Source organism: Callorhinus ursinus, unplaced genomic scaffold (assembly GCF_003265705.2).
Source record: "Callorhinus ursinus isolate GAN/ISIS: 27379988/994484 unplaced genomic scaffold, GSC_fseal_2.0 scaffold38, whole genome shotgun sequence".
NCBI lineage: Eukaryota > Metazoa > Chordata > Mammalia > Carnivora > Otariidae > Callorhinus > Callorhinus ursinus.
In genome coordinates, this window is record NW_027397100.1 from 7680074 (window position 1) to 7702090 (window position 22017).

The window sequence follows — 22017 nt, forward strand, 5'->3', positions numbered from 1 at the left end:
GAGGGTACATACCTCAATATCATAAAAGCCATCTATGAAAAACCCACAGCGAATATCATTCTCAATGGGGAAAGGCTGAGAGCTTTTCCCCTAAGGTCAGGAACGCGGCAGGGATGTCCACTCTCACCACTGCTATTCAACATAGTATTAGAAGTCCTAGCCACAGCAATCAGACAACAAAAGAAATCAAAGTCATCCAAATTGGCAAGGAGGAAGTCAAACTCTCACTTTTTGCAGATGATATGATACTGTATGTGGAAAACCCAAAAGACTCCACCCCAAAACTGCTAGAACTCATACAGGAATTCAGTCAAGTAGCAGGCTATAAAATCAATGCACAGAAATCAGTGGCATTCCTATCCACCAACAACAAGACAGAAGAGAGACAAATCAAGGAGTCTATCCCATTTACAACTGCACCCAAAACCATTAGATACCTAGGAATAAATCTAACCAAAGAGGCAAAGGATCTGTACTCAGAAAACTATAAAATACTCATGAAAGAAATTGAAGAAGACACAAAGAAATGGAAAAACGTTCCATGCTCATGGATTGGGAGAATCAACATTGTGAAGATGTCAATGCTACCTAGAGCAATCTACACATTCAATGCAATCCCCATCAAAATACCATCCACTTTTTTCAAAGAAATGGAACAAATAATCCTAAAATTTGTATGGAACCAGAAGAGACCCAGAATAGCCAGAGGAATACTGAAAAAGAAAAGCAAAGCTGGCGGCATCACAATTCCGGACTTCCAGCTCTATTACAAAGCTGTCATCATCAAGACAGTATGGTACTGGCACAAAAACAGACACATAGATCAATGGAACAGAATCGAGAGCCCAGAAATGGACCCTCAACTCTATGGTCAACTTATTTTTGACAAAGCAGGAAAGAATGTCCAATGGCAAAAAGACAGTCTCTTCAACAAATGGTGTTGGGAAAATTGGACAGCCACATGCAGAAGAATGAAACTGGACCATTTCCTTACACCACACACAAAAATAGACTCCAAATGGTTGAAAGACCTAAACGTGAGACAGGAGTCCATCCAAATCCTAAAGGAGAACACAGGTAGCAACCTTTTCGACCTTAGCCGCAGCAACTTCTTCCTAGAAACATCGCCAAAGGCACGGGAAGCCAGGGCAAAAATGAACTATTGGGATTTCATCAAGATAAAAAGCTTTTGCACAGCAAAAGAAACAGTCCACAAAACCAAAAGACAACCGACAGAATGGGAGAAAATATTTGCAAACGACATATCAGATAAAGGGCTAGTATCCAAAATCTATAAAGAACTTACCAAACTCAACACCCAAAGAACAAATAATCCAATCAAGAAATGGGCAGAAGACATGAACAGACATTTCTCCAAAGAAGACATCCAAATGGCCAACAGGCACATGAAAAAGTGCTCCACATCGCTCGGCATCAGGGAAATCCAAATCAAAACCTCAATGAGATACCACCTCACACCCGTCAGAATGGCTAAAATTAACAAGTCAGGGAACGACAGATGTTGGCGGGGATGTGGAGAAAGGGGAACCCTCCTACACTGTTGGTGGGAATGCAAGCTGGTGCAACCACTCTGGAAAACCGTATGGAGGTTCCTCAAACAGTTGAAATTAGAGCTACCGTTCGATCCAGCAATTGCACTACTGGGTATTTACCACAAAGATACAAATGTAGGGACCCGAAGGGGTACGTGTACCCCAATGTTTATAGCAGCAATGTCCACAATAGCCGAAGTGTGGAAAGAGCCAAGATGTCCATCGACAGATGAATGGATAAAGAAGAAGTGGTATATATACACAATGGAATATTATGCAGCCATCAAAAGGAATGAGATCTTGCCATTTGCAACGACGTGGATGGAACTGGAGGGTGTTATGCTGAGTGAAATAAGTCAATCAGAGAAAGACATGTATCACATGACCTCACTGATATGAGGAATTCTTAATCTCAGGGAATACACTGAGGGTTGCTGGAGTGGGGGTGGGGTGGGAGGGATGGGATGGCTGGGTGATAGACATTGGGGAGGGTATGTGCTACGGTGAGTGCTGTGAATTGTGCAAGACTGTTGAATCACAGATCTGTACTTCTGAAACAAATAACGCAACATATTTTAAGAAAAAAGGAAAAGAAGAAGATAACAGGAGAGGAAGAAAAGGGGAGTATGTCAGAGGGGGAGACGAACCATGAGAGATGATGGACTCTGAAAAACAAACTGAGGGTTCTAGAGGGGAGGGGGGTAGGGGGATGGGTTAGCCTGGTGATGGGTATTGAGGAGGGCACGTTCTGCGTGGAGCACTGGGTGTTATGAACAAACAATGAATCATGGACCACTGCACCAAAAACTAATGATGTAATATATGGTGATTAACATAACAATAAAAAAATTAAAAAAAAAAAAAAAACCAGCACCCCAGAGTCCTGGCTGTGCTACCAGGTGGCCTAAGCTGATCAACACTGAACTTTTGCCTCAAAGGGACTGACCATGAAGCCGACTTCCCCTCAAAAAACAGGAATGTAGTATTCTTTGAGAGGAAAAGGCTAATGACAAAATAACACATGAAGGAAATGCAAAGAAAAGCTGGGGAGGAAGCTTTTGGGATGACTCCCATATGAAAGAACAGATGCACTTTTAAACAGGTGCGGGTGACGCTCTGGACCAGAATGAGCCAAGGCCCTGAGGTTAATAGGAGGGCATGGGTGACCAGTGATTTTCTCCGCAGAAAGTGGAAATGGAAGAAATGGGCTGTGGTCTGTGGCAGGAGGCACATCCAGCACATGAAGAAACACTTGCCAACATACAAAGACAGCAACTATGGCCACAACGTCCCACAGGTCTCAAGAAACAAAATGAACTGCTGGGGTAGTTTCTCCAGGAAAGATCATCTCTAATGGTCCTTTCCAGTTCTATTATTCTGTTATTAGATTGGAAATATTCCCAACCTCCAGGCTTGTAATTATCATCCTTCCACAACATATGGATGAGAGGAATATTTGAGAATCATTTCCATCAAGTTAAGATATTATGCTGAAAGCTATGCAGTTAACCTCAACTCATCTATGGAAGGAGATAAAGAAAACCTATTTAACTTAATTTCTGTACTTTCCTGGCACATCAGCTTTCTATGGAGTTTGGATCATTTTTAAGATTTCTCCTTTAACATATGACTTCACAAAGTATCATGTTACCTATAAGCTCCAGTAGAATGAAGCCTTGCTGCATTTGCAAAGAATCCCGAAACAATGCACCTCAGGACTGGATCCGGATCACCTGCACAAGGCAGCAAACAGAGTGACGGGTGAGCCCCTTGCCTGCCCTATGCTCTGAGTGCTCAGGCCTGTGCTGTGAGGCCCCCACCCTAGCTGCTTCAAGCCACCTCACAAACCTCTCCTGAACCAGCCCCAGCCCCAGCCCCAGCCCCGTGCCTCCCGGTGCTGGATGCCTGCCCTGGCACCATCTATGGCTGTTGAAGGAAGCATGCTGGACTGTTCCTTTAACTCAGGATGCCCCAATCCCACCAGGCTACAGGGTGACAGGGGAAAGGCCGGGCACCAGAACCCAAGAGAGCACACCACGGGCTGACCAGTGACCCCAAGAACTCCTTTCTGGAGAAAATCTTATGTTTCTTCCATAAGACACAACATTATTTCTGTGGTTATAAGCTACAGCACATAATTCTTCACAATTTTTCAAATGCCCCATTTTAATTGATGTCTGTATTGCTATAGTAAACATCTTCCAAGGATAGAGCCCAACCATTCATCAGATGATTTTCACAGGATACATACTAAATGATCATGCAAAGGAAAATGTCATGTGTGTGGCTTACAACATACCGCACTTCATCAATTCTAAGACTCACTCTTTTTTCCCCCTTTAACTCACTAAAATCAGGACAGCATTTTGTAATTATAACTGGCAGTACTTTTTTTCTTAGTGGTGCATAAAATAACAATGTCAGCGTCACCACACTCTTACTGGCAATGATTTGGCTAAAAGGTACCCCTTCTATTACTGTACATTTATCTATTACTATCTGTGTTTCTTCTTTTCTGAGTTTTCTGGTCTTCTGCCCATATATCAACTTGGAAACTTTTTTTCTAAGCATGTTAAATGAACTCATTCTATGATAAAGTTTTTAATTTTTCATCTCTTGTCTGCTAAAAATATTTTTATTTGCTTTTTAACATCTAGAAATTTTAAATTTGTACATAATTTATTGTGCTTCCATCATTTTCTCTATTGTTTCTCAGCACAAGAACTGATAAATCTCAAATTTACATTTCTAACCACAATCTGATCCAAGATTCAGTCTCTTCTCTCCAACTGCTACCCAAAAGAAACTTCTCTGTAGAACATACGTTCTTATTAGGGGGATATCACTTCCAAAGGGATGAAAATTGGCTCGTGGGGGCAGGGAAGGGAGGATATCTTAGGTACTGCAATGGCTGTGGCCCACCAAGACTCAACCTTACTTTACAAAATCGTATTTTCCTTCATGCTTAATTTCTCTCATTAGGAAGAATTTAAATTTAATGTCACTTTTCTCCTGAGTGAGAGGCTGATAATGAAAAACAGGTTAAGAAACACAGAGTAGTAAGGCTGTCATCTGTCTGTTAGGTGACAAGCACTAGATCAGCTTCTCCCCAGTCAGCTGCCTTTGGAAGCTTCCCCGTTTCTATCAATGACACCAACTTTACCCAATCACCCCGGTTTCAACTCTCCCCGCTCCCGTGAGCTTCTTCATTCATCAATATTCTGAGCATCTAATATGCCCCTCACCCCAAGCACCTGTCTCCACAGCCTCCCTACCCTGTGCTTGCTAGTGCAACCAGGCTGCTGGACTGGACCTGGCCACCACTCGAGGCCTGCTGTACAACCTCCCAGGCCCAACCCCACCGGATTCCCTCCTCCCTGCATTCCTATTACATCCGCCACCCGTTTGCCTAAAGCACTGATGGGTCTACTCCTCTAACTTCGAAGAGAACTGAAGACCTCACACTATAGCACTCTGTCTACCTGCATCAATCTCTCCCTTCACTGCACTATTTCCTGAGAGAACCATGTCTTGGCCATTTTGTAATCACTTTCTAGTAGGATAGAAGCAAAAATAAGGCTGAAATGGCAGGAATGAAACTGCCTGAGTTCAAGTTCTGATTCCACCACACACTGTGTGACCTTCAGCAAGTTTCTCTTTGCCTCTTCGCCCATTGGTCTCATCTATAAATAGGGATACGAGTGGCATATATTCACTGGATCGGTGTGCGCATCAAATGAACTCACACGTAGGAACACTCAGCGTACTGCCGCCCTGCTCTCGGCACTTACGGAACGCTAGCAGGTACTAGCGGTGCCGAGGGTGTCAGGGCGCCTGGCACGTGGCTGGCACTCACTGGGCAATGGCCGAATGAACGAGCAGATGGGTCATCTCTTCAAGAGCACTGGTTATAAGCCTCACAGATCCAGCTCGGCTGAACCAGCTGTGTTGTCCTGAACTCAACTGAATCTCTCCCTAGGACTTTGTGACTCATCTGTAAAATAAGGATAGTATCACCCACACCTCACAGAGTGTCAGCTGTGACACCTGCCATGGTATAACCATGTCCTCAATTAACAGTAGTCACGGTCACGGCCAAAAGTCAGAGACCATGTCTTATGCAGCACTCCTGTCTTACCCTAGGGACTGCTGAGACTCAACACACAGACTCCATGAGTAATGTCTGCATTTGAAAATAAAATGTAATTTATTTGGAATAGCCCTAAATACTGTCCACTTCAAAGCAACTTTTCTTGCAAAGTCTACATGGGAAAATTACATAACATGCAATGATGTGAATGCTAATGATCCTGAAGTCTTGTCAGTGCTTGTCAATTTTTTTTTCCATTAAGAATAGCCCTCAGATATACAAACAGACCTCCCTGGAAAAAACATGCTACTTTTACACGCTCAGCTTTTCACCGACACGGGCAATTCCGTGTGAGCCTGGGGAAGGTACGGAGCACACCGTGCTGCCTTGCACCAGCCTTGCACGGACTGTCCAGGACTACAAATGAACAGCACAGGATGGGGCGTCGCCGGGCATGGAGGTTTGCTCTTACCTTCACTAGATTTCTTGGGCACTTGAAACTTGACAAGAAGCTTCTTCAACTGCTCTCGCACTGTCGCCGCTCTGACAAGACCCTTGTAATTCAGGAAATGTTCCTGACACCACTGAGAGTTTTTATTGTGCTACAGGGCAACCCAGACAGAGGGGGAGTGAGAGAAACGCAGACAAGTTCTTGACCATGGCTACACTGCGAGGTGCCCTGTTTCCTCTTCCCCCTTTTGCTTACTTGGTGGGACGAGATCGACCCACCCTAATGGTCCCCATTCTGCCCCATCTCCCTAAACAGATGCTGACCACCATGCATACCGTCTGACTGCTCTTCCATCTCGCTTCCTGTGCCAAAGGGCAATGGAGAACTTACTGACAAGCAGAGTTGTTTTCAATCTGAAATACCCACCCGAGTGGCGTGAGTTATCAGAAAGACCCACTTCCCTGTGGGTCTTTGTAAATCAACTTTGTAAATCAACTTTCTTTGAGTTCATCATTCTAGGAGACTACAGGTGAGCAATGATACTTGCCAATTTAGAAATAATGTGTAAATTACTATTATTTATCCCCAACACATGGTTTTTCTATCAACAGTGCTTATTCTATATTCTTAAGTAGGATCATTATGTCTTAGACTAAATTACTGCTGTGGAGATGTACTCTGAAATTCTACTCTAAGCCAGAAAGGAAAGTGTTTTAAAGAAGAAAATATCATCCACAGGAAATTTTCCAAGGAAAATACACTAATGTGGTATGGACGTGCGCCCAATTCCCACCAGCAGGGCAAGCTTCAGAGTGCAGATGGCACGCTGTGCTCATACAAATGAATTTTAACTCCCGTAACTCATAATTCATGATCTCAGTAAGCGATCGGGCTTTTCTGAAGACTGTTCATTAAATGAATAATCTCCCTTAGATCACTGGTGAAACAAAAATTTAGTATTTCTCCTCTTCTAAGAAAATATTTAAGAAACAAATACAAGATGCTGAAAGTCTGAAATATCTAATTTCCCCCTCCCACCCTTTCCTTTACATGAGAGGTTTCTTATGATTTTCATCATCTTTAGAGCTCTCTTTTTAGCAATTTTTGGTGAGACCCTTAAGCTGTATTATTTGCTTAGTTTTACAAAACGTTAAGAATATTACAGAAAAACACAATAAAAATTAACACCGCCTATGACTAAATACGGGTAGGGTGTGTGAATAGACGCAGGTCCTCACCACATGTCCCTCACGGCCGCTCCCCGCTGACTCACAGAGACTGCTTTGAAGACTGAACTCAACACCACACACTCTTGGCCTCACTTATTTGGCAGAAAATAAAACCGGGCTTGCTATTCAGATGTCTGCTAGTGCCATCCAGCAGCACCGGTGGGTGTGAGGCGGTGGGGAGAGCGGGGAGGCTGAGCCGTCAGCGTGCTGCTAGTCATCGGCGTGCTGCTAGCCATCAGGGGCAACCAGAGGCGACTCCTGTGTTCTTCCAGGCAAAATGGCACCACAAACCCAGGCAGGGACCCCACGCGTGGATTAGAAGTACTGGCAATAATCTAAGAGAAAAATACCGAGGTCTCTCGGCCACTCCTTTATAAACTTGACCTTCTGGAATCCTCACTCCCAGATCACCTTGAGTGGGGTGGAGGGGCCTTTCGAGTGGTACCTGTACTTACTTTGATAAACGCTTCATACACGTTGAGCATAGTGAGATGATCACCCTCCTCCACAGCAAATTTTCGGTGCACTCGAATCTGGAAAGAATGAAGCAACATTTAGAAGTGAACTCCTGTGCGCCTCTGGTACAAGGAGGTAACATTACATGCTGAATAGCTCATGGCCTGCAGAGTCAGAAAGACCTGGTCTGCACCAGCTCCGGCTCTGCCATCTCCTGAAAACCTCAGATTGGTAATGTACCCATTCTCAGCCTCAACTTCCTTATCTGTAAAACCAGGATCATTAAACCTATCAAGACTGCTGAGGAATTAAGATGATTCACTATAACACCTGCCAGAAGTATCAGAGAAATGTTAGTGTTCTTGTCTCTCTCCTCCCCTATCCAGTCAATGCCACCTCTTTCAGAAGAACGCCCCCCACAGCCCTAGGAGAATATAAGTTCCGGGAGGGCTGGAGGCTAGCTGTCTGACACGTGGCAGACATTCTGTATTCAGGGGCTACCACCAGCCGCACAATCCTTTCAGACAACGTCCCTCAATTTTCTTTTCTGTAAGATCCTGGGCAACACCACCCTGCTCTCATGAGTTCAAGAAACTGCCCATATGATACATACATAAGCACACAAATACACTTAGTAACCCTAGAATTTTCTCCTTGCATCAAATACCACATACTTAACCAACCTACCTAGCCACCTTCCTGCCTTCCATCCATTCCTTCGTTAAGAGGTATTTCCTGAGCACTACCAGAGGCCAGGCGCCGTTCTAAGCATCTGGGAGGTAGCAGTGAATCAAAGAGTGGTGGAAGCCAAAACCAAACAAGCAAACCACACAAATATATGGTACAGCAGGTGGGAGGACGGGCTAGAGAACACAGCAGAGGAGAGACTGGGCCGGGGCCGGGGCGGGGCGGGCGGGGGGTGGAAAGGCTGCAGTTCCAGACAGTGGTGAGGGCCTCAGGTTCCTCATCTTACAAAGGGGTCTGTCTGCTCTGAGGGAGGATTGTCAGAGAGTTAAGAGAAAGGCAAACAAAAAAACAAGGGAGAAAATGGACTTAACCACCAGGCACGGAGGCAGGAAAGTATAACCTATCATGTTACGACTGTCAGGAAAAAGACAAGCAACTGTAAGAAAGTCCAAGTTCAGCTCCTGCATGTGCAAGGCTGCTACTTCTCACTCTTCCCAAAGGAACCGGCCCCGACCTCACCGTGGCCCGCCTCCGCCGGTGTGCCTCACCTCCGGGGTGCTCTGCGTAGCCTGACTTCTCCAGTCTCCCCAGAGCTCGCTCCTTCAGTCATCTCTGGTGCCGGGCCTTAGGCAGAGCCCTGCCATCTCCTTGGTCTGGAGTACTCCTCCACCACCAGCAAAATCAGCCTGCCGTGCCCAGGTACGACTCCTTACATCACTAGTGTGCCACCAGGTCTCTGCCAGAGAAGCCTGAAGGCCAGTTTCCCTCATGGGGAGGTCAGCAGGTCACAGTTAAGACTGGGGGCTCCCGACTGTGAAAGGCAACTGCCCCATGGCTGTGCAATCACAAATGAGTTACCTAATCTTTCGGTGCCTCCACCTCTAAAAATGATGAGAAAAGTGTTTACCTCCCAGGGTTATGGGGAAGACACTAGGAAACACGACGCACCTAAAATGTCTGGCACAATGTCAGGCACACGGCAAACACTCAGAATGCAAGTGGATCCCATCTGCACAGCCAGTGTGCTCCGGAGAGTTTCAACAAGGGGAGCCCACAGTGAAAGAGGCCAGTATGAATGGCTTGGGGAAAAGGCTAGACTTACTGCCTGAGACTTCTGGTTTGAGGGGACCACAAAGATATTCTGGATTTGCATCATAGCTGCAATGCTTAGAATTTCCTGAGAACAGCCAAAATTTCCTATAAAACAAAAAGCATGTTTGATTTCAAACATGTACTGTCAATGAGAAGTTAAAGACATTTTGTTATTTTCTTACACCATACTACAAACTAAAATCATATATTTATATACAGTTTGACTGTTTAGTTGTAGCATCTCAACCTTTACCCTGCTGAATGTAATGTCCCATATGTGGCCCAGATGAAGGGAGGCCCAAGAAGACTCTGAGAAAGGGGCTGCTATACTAGGCAGCTGGGACATCAAGGACTCTCGCTGTGCACCAGGGTGGGGCCAGAGGAGCTGTGTCCCTAAGGACAGGTTTACTCCACACTTGTTCCCTACTCCCATCGGAACAGCTAGGATCCTGGCCAAAATCCAAGACAGAAAGGAAGGGCAGGGATTATATGGGTTGTGTCCCTTCTGCGGTCTCTCTCTTCCTGGACCCTTCTCTGGGACAGCCTTGCTCCTGACAGGGCTCACCCGACCCAGTGAGCCCAAGGCATGCCTAGACCAGGGCAGCACTCCGTGAGCAGCAGCTGCCCACGCCTGGGAACAGGGTCCAAGCCATCGGTGCGCTGGGGAACTGGACGGTGACATTTCTGCCCATCTGTAGTCCTCCCCACAGCTTCCTGCCTCATGGCTGACACGCTCCCCCACCCGAAACTTAAAAAGAGTCCTGTTTTTCAATGTAAGCCTGAGGTCATCTGGATGTTTCAAAACTAAAGCTACCTCTTACCACGCTTAGTCTGAAACACAGCTCTGTAAATTGCTAGTGAATATAAAAGTTAGCCAAAAGCAAGAAAAAATTCTAACTTCCTTTCGTGGTAGGGGTGGTGGGTAGATGATTCTGACCTGACCTCTAACTTAGGAACTTTCACCCCTTACTCCTTTTCTCACAAACATCTGAAGGCGTCAGGGAAGTTGGGCCCCTTGTATGCTGGTGGTGGGAGTACAAAGGGGTGTAACCTCTGTGAAAATAGTATGGTGAGGCCTCAAAAAATTAAACATAGGATTATTGGATGATCCAGCAATTCCACTGGAAGTATATACCCAAAAGAAGTGAAAGCAGGGACTCCAACAGATGCTTGTATGCCAATGCTCACAGCAGCCCTACTCAGGATACCCGGAAGGTGAAAGCAACGCAAGTGTCCATCGACAGATGAACAGTACATACACACAGTGAAATACTAGTCAGCCTTAAAGAGGGGCATTCTGACATAGGCTACAACACGAATGAACCTTAGAAGACAGTAAGCCAAGTGAAATAAATCTGTCACAAAAGGGCAAATATTGTAGGATTCTACTGAAGGGAGGTTCCCAGGATCCTCAAATTCATGAAGACAGAGTAGGAGGGTGGCTACAGGGCTGGGGGGGGGGGGAGTGGGGAGTTCGTGTTTAATGGGGACAGAGTTTCAGTTTGAAAAGATGAAAAAGTTCTGGAAATAGATGGTGATAAGGGCTGATTGACAATGTGAGTGTACTTAATGCCTCAGAACTTAAAAATGGTTAAAATGGTATATTTTATGTATTTTCTACCATAATTAAAAAAACAAAAAAACAAAAAACTTCTCTGTTTAAAAAAAAAAAAATCAGGCGTCCGTTCTAGGCCCCCCAGGAAAGCAAAGGTGTTTACTGAATTAATTAATGGTGACTGACACAGAATCCCCAGTTAACAACAACATGCCCCAAATCAGACAATGTTAGAGGAAAGCTCCTTCACTACTCGGAATATATCATGCCCTTCCCCAGGGTGCACAAAATTCGAAGAACTAATCCTGTGACTGAATCAATGAGAACTATTGGTCTCTACCTACCTGATTCAAGCAGCATTTTTGCAAACATGGGATTCAAAGGAAACTCTGCGATTCTCATGCCAAGCGGTTCAGTTAGGCGACAGTCTTTGTCCAGACCTGCCGTAAGAACAAGAACAACAGAAATCAGAAGGCATGTACCATTGTGTTGGAAGATGTACGGTTATCAGGAGGATAAACGATGATGTACACTAGGAAAAGGTGTCCAAAAGATGAATCATGCTACCAAACTCAATCTTACATCAGAGTGCTGTTACATTAAAAGAAGAAAAGACCCCCTCTGAGCTCCTAAATAGCCAATTTTATTGAAAAACTGATACTTCTAATAGCTTCTATTCAAGGACTTCATTCCAAGGAAACAGCCCTGCAGCCTCCTCCCGCTCCCCACTCCCCTCATCCACCCCAGAGACTGCTCCTTCCAAGTGCAAGTGCAGATGTCCCAGAAGGGCATCCCACGCCCTCCACTCCTCCCACACTATGAGAGCGATTACAAGGCCGGCGACTACAAATCTAAACATCTGCCCAGATCTCCCTTGGATGCCAATACCAGAACCGTTCATCCAACTGCCTCCTGGGCAGTTTACTGAACTGGATGGACTCCAATTCCCCACATCCCTCCTTGCCTCTGTGCCACTAGCCAATATTCAGGTATGGGATTCCAGAGACACTGACTATTGTTTTATTGCCATTCAGACTATTCCCAAGATGTACCATTAAAATACATGTTGCAGAGCTCAGAATAAGACAGGAAAGGTAATTTCTCTTCTGTTCCCATATAATCATCTCTTGAAAGGTGACAATTCAGCTTGTACCTGTAAATTAAGTTGGGTGGTTCCCCCTGCCTTCTCCAGCTTACTTAGGGCAGTGAAGAAACAGAAAAAATTTCAACTTTCATTCTGTTGGATTAGAGGCAAATCAATCCAAATGAAAAACTTCTATGTTGTCAATGTTCTCTCATACTCATTACGGACTATCCCAGGAAACCCTGCTTTCAGGGTCCTATCACATGCCTGAGAACAGGGATGGGAACCTATTCCAGCACACTCACTCTGGGCTGACTTGATGCAGACCCACCTAAAGGCCTTTTAATTCACTTGACAATCTTTTAAATCAGTAACTGGCTATTCCTTTGTGGGGAAGTATCACAAACATAATGAATGAAGATGGACCCCGTTTAAAAAAAAAAATTAACTCAAAAAGGAGCACAGCCTTACTACCTGTAAGAGCTCAAGCTACAAAAACTTTTCAAAGAAAACCCAAGAGAGATCTCCACGCCCATGGGTTGTGCAATGGTTTCTTAGGTAAGACACCAAAAGCACAAGCAACAAAAGAAGAAATACATATATTGAACTACATGAAAACATAGAACTTTTGCACTACAAATGATACTATCAAGAAAGAAGAAAAGCCAACCACAGAATGGGAGAAGTATTTACAAGTCACAGATCTGATAAGAAACTTATACCCAGAACACATAAAGAACTCCTCTAACTCAGTAATAAAAAGACAGTACCCCAAGTAAAAATGGGCAAAGGATTTGAATAGACATTTCTCCAGAGAAGATCTATGAGTGGACAATAAGCACATGAAGAAGTGCTTACACCATTAGTCATTAGAGAAATGCAAATCAAATCCACAAGATAGCACTTCATTCCCACTAGGATGCCTATAACAGAGGAGACAGATAACAAGTGTTGGCCACTTGCTATCATGTGGAGCAAGTGGAACCCTCATACCCTGCTGGTAGGAATGTCCACCAAGAACTAGCACATAAATGTTTACGGCAGCATTATTTACATTAGCCAAAAAGGGGAAACAACCCAAATGTCCATCAACTGCTCAATGGCTAAGGATATTATGTGGCATATCCAATCCATGCAATGCTATATTATTCAGCAATAAAGAGGAATGAAGTGTCGACACATGCTACAACACGGATGAACCTTGAAAACATCATGCTGAGTGAAAGAAGCCAATCACAAAAGACCACAGATTATATGATTCTATTTATGTGAGATTCCAGAATAGGCAAGTCTACAGAGATTAGATCAGTAAACTGCCTGGGGTTGGGAAGAGGGGAAAGGGAGTGGGGCATGAGCATTCATGGGTACAGGGTTTCTTTCTAAGGTGATGAAACTGTTCTAAATGCTCTAAACTTGGGGTGATGGTCGCACAACCCTGTGAATATACTAAAAACCACTGAACTGTACACTTTAAATGGGTATACTGTATGGTGTGTGAATTATACCTCAACAAAGATGTTAAAAACAAACAAAACAATCTCAAAGGACAAAACCTCCACCGAAACTTATTACCAAACCAGACATTACGTTCACTTGGGGCAACATTCACAGAAGTTAGGTACTTCCTCAACAGGTGAATTCAAGGCTACGGTTTTCTCTATCTTAAACACTACATTTTTAAACAAGAGAACAGAGGTTCTTCCAAAGCATGGTGTTTCCTTGCCCCAAAGAATTCCACAGGCTGGTCAATGGCCCAATTCTCCACAGGGAACTCCAGGAATGAAATGAGGGAAAAAAGGGAGAGAACACTAAGCCAGAGGTTTTAGGATGCGGTGGAGGGACTGAGAAATAGGCCTGGAGAGGTAACACCTGAAATACTGGTAGGGAATCTTCTAGATGTCTTTTAGGAGTGCGGCTCTAATGATGGTTATTAATAGCTCCTGATATACCAACATGCTTTATAAATTCATTGTCCTAACTGGAATTAATGTACTATTAATCTAATTATGGTCCCACCTTTTTATTTCCATGAAGCTTAAGGGTTGTTAAAAGGATTATATATATGGGGAGAACCAGTCTCATCCCTGAAGATACTAAGGAGCCCTAACGTGAATACAACCTAACCAATACCATCTATTAGTAAGCAGATCAGAGAACACATAAGAGACAGGCATACCTCCCAGGGCATAGAGTAACTCCAACGCTTGAACCATCGACTGGGCTGGGGGGGGCTGTAAAAACATAAAAATCCTCCTAAATTAATTTCTTCAGGTAACAGACATAAAATGTGACTATTTCCTGCTCAAATCCACTCTTCCCTCTCATGTGCCCCATACATACCAGCCTCCGTGCTTGTGTTTCATGCTGGTGCCCTTGAAATGCCCTTCCTCTCCTTCTCAGCATCTTTACTACTGTTTGGTCTTCAGTGTCGGCTTGATTAAACATTGTCCCTTGGAGCCCTCCCTCATGCTCCCCTCCACCAGAAGTGATGGGTCCCTACCTTGAACAACCTTCCTGTTTAGTCCTACACTCTCATCAGACACTTCTGATTTTGTCCTTCACAGTCTCAACCTTCTACTCCAGCAGCCCTGGTGGGTAACACTGCACCAGGCCTCGCGCCCACAGGGGGCAAACTGACATACGCAGAATCTGAATTTCTGAAAAGAAAGAATGCTAGGCAATCTAACGTTAATTTAAGCAAAGGTGCTATTGTGATCTTCGGTCTGATTCTCCGGATCCAAATCACATCTCTGGTATTTTCACCTAAACACACACTGACTAGTATTTCTCTCTGGCCTCATCTCATTTGGGACCATATGCGAACGTTTTAACATAATTGGAAGGACTGCATATGTATAATTTTAGTTTGTTTTTCTGCATGGTTTTCTGTTTTCATTGTTTGTTTGTTTGTTAACCCAGAGAAACTTCACAGTGATTACTTGGGATGGGTCCATAATGTTCCAACAAGGTCATACTCTATAAAATACACAATTGTCTTCCTCCTGAGCAACTGAGTTGTTTTCAGTTCTTTGCTACTTTAACTAACACTGCTAAATAAACAAAATTATATGTGGCCTGTGATTTCAACTGTAAAAAAAAAAACAAAAATACCATAGTTTCAGGAGAAAATAACCAGAAGGGAATATATGAAGATGAATTTGTATGTATTTTCCTCATTCTTCAGTTGTCCAAAAGTTTATGATTTTCATTATTCTATTTAAAAATTTAATATACAATGATACTATAAATATGATCACACTATGTACGTTCTTTTCCTCTTTTTCTCAGGAGAAACTTCCCTGAAAAGAAATACGAGGCGTTTCTAAGCCTCATAAAATAACATCAGAAAGCCCTCCAGGACTGAAGCAGCAGAGGATGAAACCACTTTCCCAAACTGTGTCAGCTTTGGACTTTCTCCTTTTTCTTCCTGTTTGATCACTTAACTAATGTGAAGTGGTATTTTACAGCTATTTCAATTTGCACTTATTTCTCTTCTAGAGAAGCCAAACATGTTCCAATGTTACTTTACTATTTGTGTGGCTCCCTTTCCTTTAGCTCTTTCTTCAGTGGATATTTATTCCAAATGATGCTTGACAAACTGCAGTTTTCGAGACGCTGATATATCATTTTTGCCATTATATGTTTTCCTTTCATCTTAGATGGGAGGCTTTTCTGAAGCTTTTAATTTGCATATACTGTTTACCTTCTCTATAATTTCTTGCATACACCAATAATCAAAGGGTAAATTTTTTCCATACTTATGATAAACACACAGTTTTCTTTGGGAGAGAGACTGATACTTTCTATTCCTTCATTCACCTAGTTCATCATGACATATATGACATAAGGGACTTTATTATCTGAGAATCCGGGCTTCTCACACCACATAACAATGCAGCTGGGATAGAACAAGAGATAAAACGCTAGTCTTCTCAAATCATAAAAATTCAAGAAGAAAATATGACTGAATGTTTACTAACTGACCTAGATGTGGGGAAGTGCTCCATAAGGACAGGAATAACAGAAGAAATCAGAGAGACAGAGACAGAAAGATTTTACTGTGGAAATACTTATATGTCTGCACGTTAAAAAAATAAATAAAAAAACAATAAAATACAAGTAACTAAAAAACCATTTGCAAGAAATACCATAAACAAAGGTTAATGTCTTTAATAATTAAAGGACTCTTAAAAACCACAATAAACACTAATTCTAACAGATAAATGGTTTAACAATTCAGAAGAAATATGGAGTGGACAATAAATGGGGTTTTTTTTAAACTGTCTTTTGAGAAATCAAATAATAAGGTACAGATACCTGTCCTCCCTTCCCTTCTCCCTCCTAACATCAGTCAAATAAGCAAACCTCTAAAAGGAAGTACCACGGCATGGCAGAGGCACAGTGTGTGGGGCAGCGTGCACTGCTGGAGCGTACAGCAATCTGGCCACACATCAAGGACGTACCAAACGACTATGGCTGTTTGACCCAATAATTCTACTCCCAGGGACCTGCCCCAGGAAATAAGCAGAAGGGCGATCAGCCACGAGGACATCCCCCGAAGCTCCGTCACAGCCCTCCTGGCTCCCCCAGCTGTGATATTCCCTCACGCGGACCTCCACACACTCGCCGTCCCGGATCTCCTCACCTCCTGACCTGGTGAAGTCCTGCTTGGGTTCCAGGTCTCACTCCGCACAAGACTAACCATGCTGGGGCCCTTCCTTCGTCTCAGAGCACTGGACCCAAGCATGGCAATTACCCACTTACTTGTCATCCACCCCCGCCCTCCCGGCAAGAACAGGATTTGTGTCTGCCCTCTCTGGCCCTGCTCCCCCGTACCCTGCACGGGGCCTGGTGCAAAGTAGGCACACGACACAGGAGCTAAGTGGAAATTAAAAAAAAAAACAAAAAGTGATGCACTCTATCTAATGTCCCGACATTTGCCCGCGGGCATTCCAGAGAGAAGGCAGGACTTACCGACATGAAGTGGAACCTGAGGACGTTGTTGATCCCTAGCGCTTTCAGCTGTAGGATGACAGGCGCCAGATTGCTACGCTGCATCTCAGGGACGGTGCATTGAGGCAGCTTGTCAAAGGCTTCCTCTGAGGATAAGAAATCAGAACTGTTTGGGGTCAAATGCCACTATCAAATGCAATCATTCCGCCCAAGGGACAGTCTTCCTTCTCTAAGGAGAGGCTTGAAGACTCTAGGATCAGATGCATATGATATCACAACACAGAGTAGTTTCCTATTCAGAAAACACCATTCTATTTAAAAAGGTACCTTAGCAGTTTATATCTTTATAAATAATATATCCTTATACAAGTCTGTTCTTTTACTTTAGGATGCTTTTTTAATGGTGCTTTTTGTCAGCAGAACGTGAAATCAAAGCCACAGGTATGTGCTGGATCACGACTGGAACCCAGGCCCCACTACCTCTGCTTGGGGCTGCAGTAAGTCTAGAAGGCAAGACCTGTAACTATAAGCAAAGAACAATCTCAAAGTAAATCACTAGAATATAAGAAAAGACCAAATCTTACAAAGAGCAAAAGTTGTCCAAATCTAACTTTTAAAACAGATGAGCCAGGCCCACATCACACTCAGAATCTGGTCACCAAACAGATGAACAAATGCTTACAATGCCCCATCAGGAACAAAAGGTGACCTCCAACAGGAAAAAGCACCACAAGGCACAGAGGTGCCAAGATGGGAGGGGCAGGAGAAGGGGTAGGGAGGGAGAGACCTTGGAGGCCTTTTCAGAAAAGCCTGACAAACAGGGCAGTGAGGGGGGCGGGGAGAGGAAGGAAGGGATTAAATCACTTTGGTATATATTCAGAAAGCTTATGGATTATATAGAGAAGGCTACACCCACAAAATCCCTCTCACATCAGTCAACATTTTAACTGTGCACACCCTCCTTAGGTCAAGGCTGGCCCAACCTCCATGCAGATCATAAGGCTTTTGTTAACTAGAGAAAGAAAACAACACCAAGAGGTGCCAGGAAGAAATAGCACTATCACTGAAGAACTTTTTCAAAAAGGTTGTGAGTGAACAGATAACCAATGTTCTGTGGATCAACTGATACAAATGGCCACAGGCATGGGTCTAACTGGGAGATGCTGAAGAACAAGCAACAGCAGGAAGTTCCAGATGGAACATTCCTTTTGAGTTTCAAGAGCATTTGGGGGATAGCTTTTTGGTAGGATAACCACATTTTCCAAGCATACTGCTGACGGAGGGAGAATCGATGTTCTCAGATACCAGGACGACCCTGCCGAGAAGCCGCTCAAAGGAACCAGTGCTGCCCAAGAGTTAATGACATTCAGTTAAACTCTACTGAAGACCAAGTGTGTGAGGCCCTGGGCCAGGAGCAGCAGGAACAGTCTCCAGAAGCTTCAGTGATATGAAAGGGCCTGGGACCAAGACCAAAAACGGTCACCTCCAAGGCCAGGTCCCAACCAGTGAAGAGTCCTCCTGAAGGAGAGTGGAGGATCAGGGAACGAGGAAACACAGTCATTGCAAAAAAGCATGTGAGGTCACTTCATGAGGGAGTTGTCATTTGAGAGAGGATTTGAAGGGTAAGGGGGATCTGTTGGGCGGAGGAAACAGCCCAAGGAAAGGTATCAAAGATATGAGATGTGGATGTGGCAAAACAGAAAGTACGTTTAGGAAGAGCGGTCTGCAGGTGGGATGCAGTGTAGGGCAGGTATGTGGATAGTGGGAGAACATAAGCCAGGAGAAGTCCTGGAGGATTCTGGGAAACAGTTCAGGGTCTGAGCACATAGCACCCTGCTCAGGAATACACTCTGTGAAAGCTCATCTAAAAGCCAGTCAGCCAAGAAAGCCTAGAGGCTGGATGCTAGTATACCCCATTACTGTCAGGTGGGCCCTACCCAACCGCACTCCACTAAAACTGCTCCTGCTAAGGAGGCTGGTGACCTTTCAACCAAATCAACCTGCCTATCTTTAGTCTGCATTCTGTGACTTTATTTCTTTGGAGGATGAGATAGGCGGGCCATTTCTTCTTTAAAAATAGCCTGAGTTCCTCAAAAAGTTCAACATGTATGACCCCACAATTCCACTCCCAGGTATATGCTCAAAAGAATTAAAAACAGGTACTCAAAACACAGTTTCATAGTAGCAGCTATTCACAAAAGCCAAAAGGTGGAAATAATCAACTGATGTACAGATACACTAACTGTGACATATCCATGAAATATTATTCAGCCATAAAAAAGAATGAAGTACTGGGGTACCTTGGTGACTCGGTTGAGCGGCCAACTCTTGATTTCAGCTCAGGTCATGATCTCAGGGTCGTGAGACTGAGCCCCAAGTTGGGCTCTGTGCTGGGCGGGGGCCTGCTTGAAATTCTCTATCCCCCTCTCCCCCCTGCCCCCACGTCCCCTCCCCCTCTCTTAAGAAAAAAAAAAAAAAGAATGAAGCACTAATACAACAGAGATGAACCTGGAAAACATTCAGCACTCATTACGCTAAATAAAAGAAGCCAGACACACAAGGTCACATATTTATGATCCCATTTATACAAAATATCCTAAACGGATAAACCCATGGAGACAGAAGAGACTGGTGGTTGCCAGGGAGGAGTGCAGAGAAGCTGCTTAATGGGTACAGAGTAAGGGAAATACTCTGAAACTAGACAGAGGCAGTGATGCACACTGCGGATGTAATTAAATCCCGCTGAACGGTTTGATTTAAAATGGTTAACTTTATGTGATAGGAATTGCACCTCAAAACATTTGTTTTCAAGCATCCTGAAACTTTCTCTTCTTCTAAATTTCCAGATGCCTTTTAACCCTCGGTGCTCTCTTTCCTCATCGCCCTAGCCTCTGGCTCTGCCTGCCCCTCCCATGGATACTCCCCTCACCTGCTTCCTCCCCACCACATACCTGTAACATTCCATCCCCTCTGCCTGCTGCTATCCTTTCCCCTGGAGAACCGCTGGGTGGTCAGTAAGATCAGGCACAAATGTTCAGTTGTGAAGGCCTCCCCGGCAGCGTAACTCCCTGTGCTCTGCTTCCAAGGCTCATTCCGGTATGGCAACCCTATCACACTATAATATGCCGATCGGTTTGCAGGGCTGCCTCCGGCACCTGGCTGTCCACCACGTGCCCACAGACCACGTCTCACCTAGCCCAAGATCTCCCAAACCCTGGCACAGTGGCTGGCCTACGGCAGGTGCTCTGTAAACGTTTGCTACAAGAAAAAATAAGGACTGAACAAGGGTGATGGTTACCGGAAGGAAAGAAGAGACAAATGAAACCCCTGGATCTGGGAAGTGAGCGCAGACGGATGCTAGACAGAGGATTAAAAATAATGTGAAAATTAAGTCTGGACAACTGAGGAGAAATCTTGGTGCCATCACCCACAAAAGAGAGGCACAGAGAGAGAGAGAGAGAGAGAGAGAGAGAGAGAGAGAGAGAGCAGCTCTGGACATATCACTGTCGAAAGCAAGGCTGCCTTCAAGCTGGAGAGAAAGTTCCTGAAGGGCTGGGGCAGTCTTTATCATAATTTGATCTTGCTCCTTCAGAGCCTAGCATGGTGCCTGGCAAAGAGCAGGAGCTGAACAACTATTTGCTTTCTTTCTATCAGTGGTCTCAGGACAGAGCCTGCCATTTTCACTCTGCAAAGATGCTCTGAACCAGAGGCAAAGATGGAACCCACTGTGAGGCCTCACAGGAGTCAGGATTCTCGTTCTTCCCAGAACAAGAAAGCAGCACGTTAGGCTGCCGGAAAGGTAAGAAAGACAGGATCTGAGATATGTGGCTCAGACTACAGGGAGGTCTACACCCAGACATTAGGCTGGAATGGGGATGGCAATAACTGGGGACTCATGGGCCAGCCTCGGCCAATGGGAGCAGTAGCAAAGACAAGAGCGGGGCCAAGGGACAGAGGGCCTGGTGAGGGGGGAGTCTGGAATTTTATGTGAAGTTCTGCCCATGCGGGAAACATCTGTGATACTCTGCAGTGCTCAGACTAACTAGGAGAAAGTCAAAAGCCCTGAAGGCACGCCACACTAACCTGTATAAAGGCGGTAACATTTTCCCGAGCGGCTGCGGCCACCACGTCCTGCACGCTGGTTGGCTGATGCCTGGGACACCGGGACCACCACCAAGCACTCAATGGCCGTCCTGGGATTGTAGGCTCGGAGTTTCACGAAGCCACAGTCAATCACATACACAATCCCGCTGATTGTAATGGAGGTTTCGGCCACATTGGTGGCCACTATCACCTAAGTCCCCACAGCAAGAAAAGTAAAAAGAGAAGTTATCTGGTTCTTTTCACTTTTAAGAAACTACTCAAAATCCTAAAAGATTTCTTAAAGATATGTCCAACAGTGTAGAATCTGTAAGAGACAGTTTAATATACTGGAAAGAACAGGAGTTTTAGGGTTAGGGTGCCCTGGGTTTGAATTCTCCAAGGTGTGACTTTGGACAAGTTACTTAAATTCCTGCCAGTCCCTCATCTACAGAATATTCACCCCTGCTGGGTTGTGGGGGGGGGGGCATCAAATGTGAAATGTCCATAAAGCAATTGCAGCTTGGTGCTTGGCCCATAATAAATACTCAACAAATGTTAGTTTTTGCCTTGTGCACAACTAAAGCAAATCACCACCCTGAACATCTTTATTCATTCATTCACTCACACTTGGAACTATTTTCTGAAGGTCTGTGCTTTGCAGGCACTGTTCAAAGTGCTGGGGATGTATGAACACGGAAGACAAGGTCCCTGTTCTCCCAGAGTCTGCATTCTAGTGTGTTTGGGTGGAGAAGCAGTGAACATAAACAAGCAGATAACCTCAGAG

General features: G+C 44.6%; 1 protein-coding gene across 11 annotated transcripts in view; it reads right to left on the reverse strand.

The window, feature by feature from the left end:
* Positions 1 to 22017, reverse strand: part of DHX35 (DEAH-box helicase 35) — a 126287-nt gene that overhangs the window by 63957 nt on the left and 40313 nt on the right. For 9 of the 11 annotated variants that reach the window (XR_012374694.1, XR_012374692.1, XR_012374693.1 and 6 more), the window contains exons 12-19: positions 21234 to 21444; positions 17172 to 17296; positions 14374 to 14428; positions 11458 to 11553; positions 9569 to 9663; positions 7779 to 7856; positions 6116 to 6245; positions 3205 to 3286 (exon numbers count right to left, since the gene is read on the reverse strand). Coding sequence is in view for 7 of the 11 variants with exons in the window: in XM_073880428.1 (XP_073736529.1) it covers positions 3205 to 3286; positions 6116 to 6245; positions 7779 to 7856; positions 9569 to 9663; positions 11458 to 11553; positions 14374 to 14428; positions 17172 to 17296; positions 21234 to 21444 (872 nt within the window). In the remaining 4 variants the exon portion in view is untranslated. The other 2 variants (XR_012374695.1, XM_073880429.1) reach the window with 2 other exon arrangements.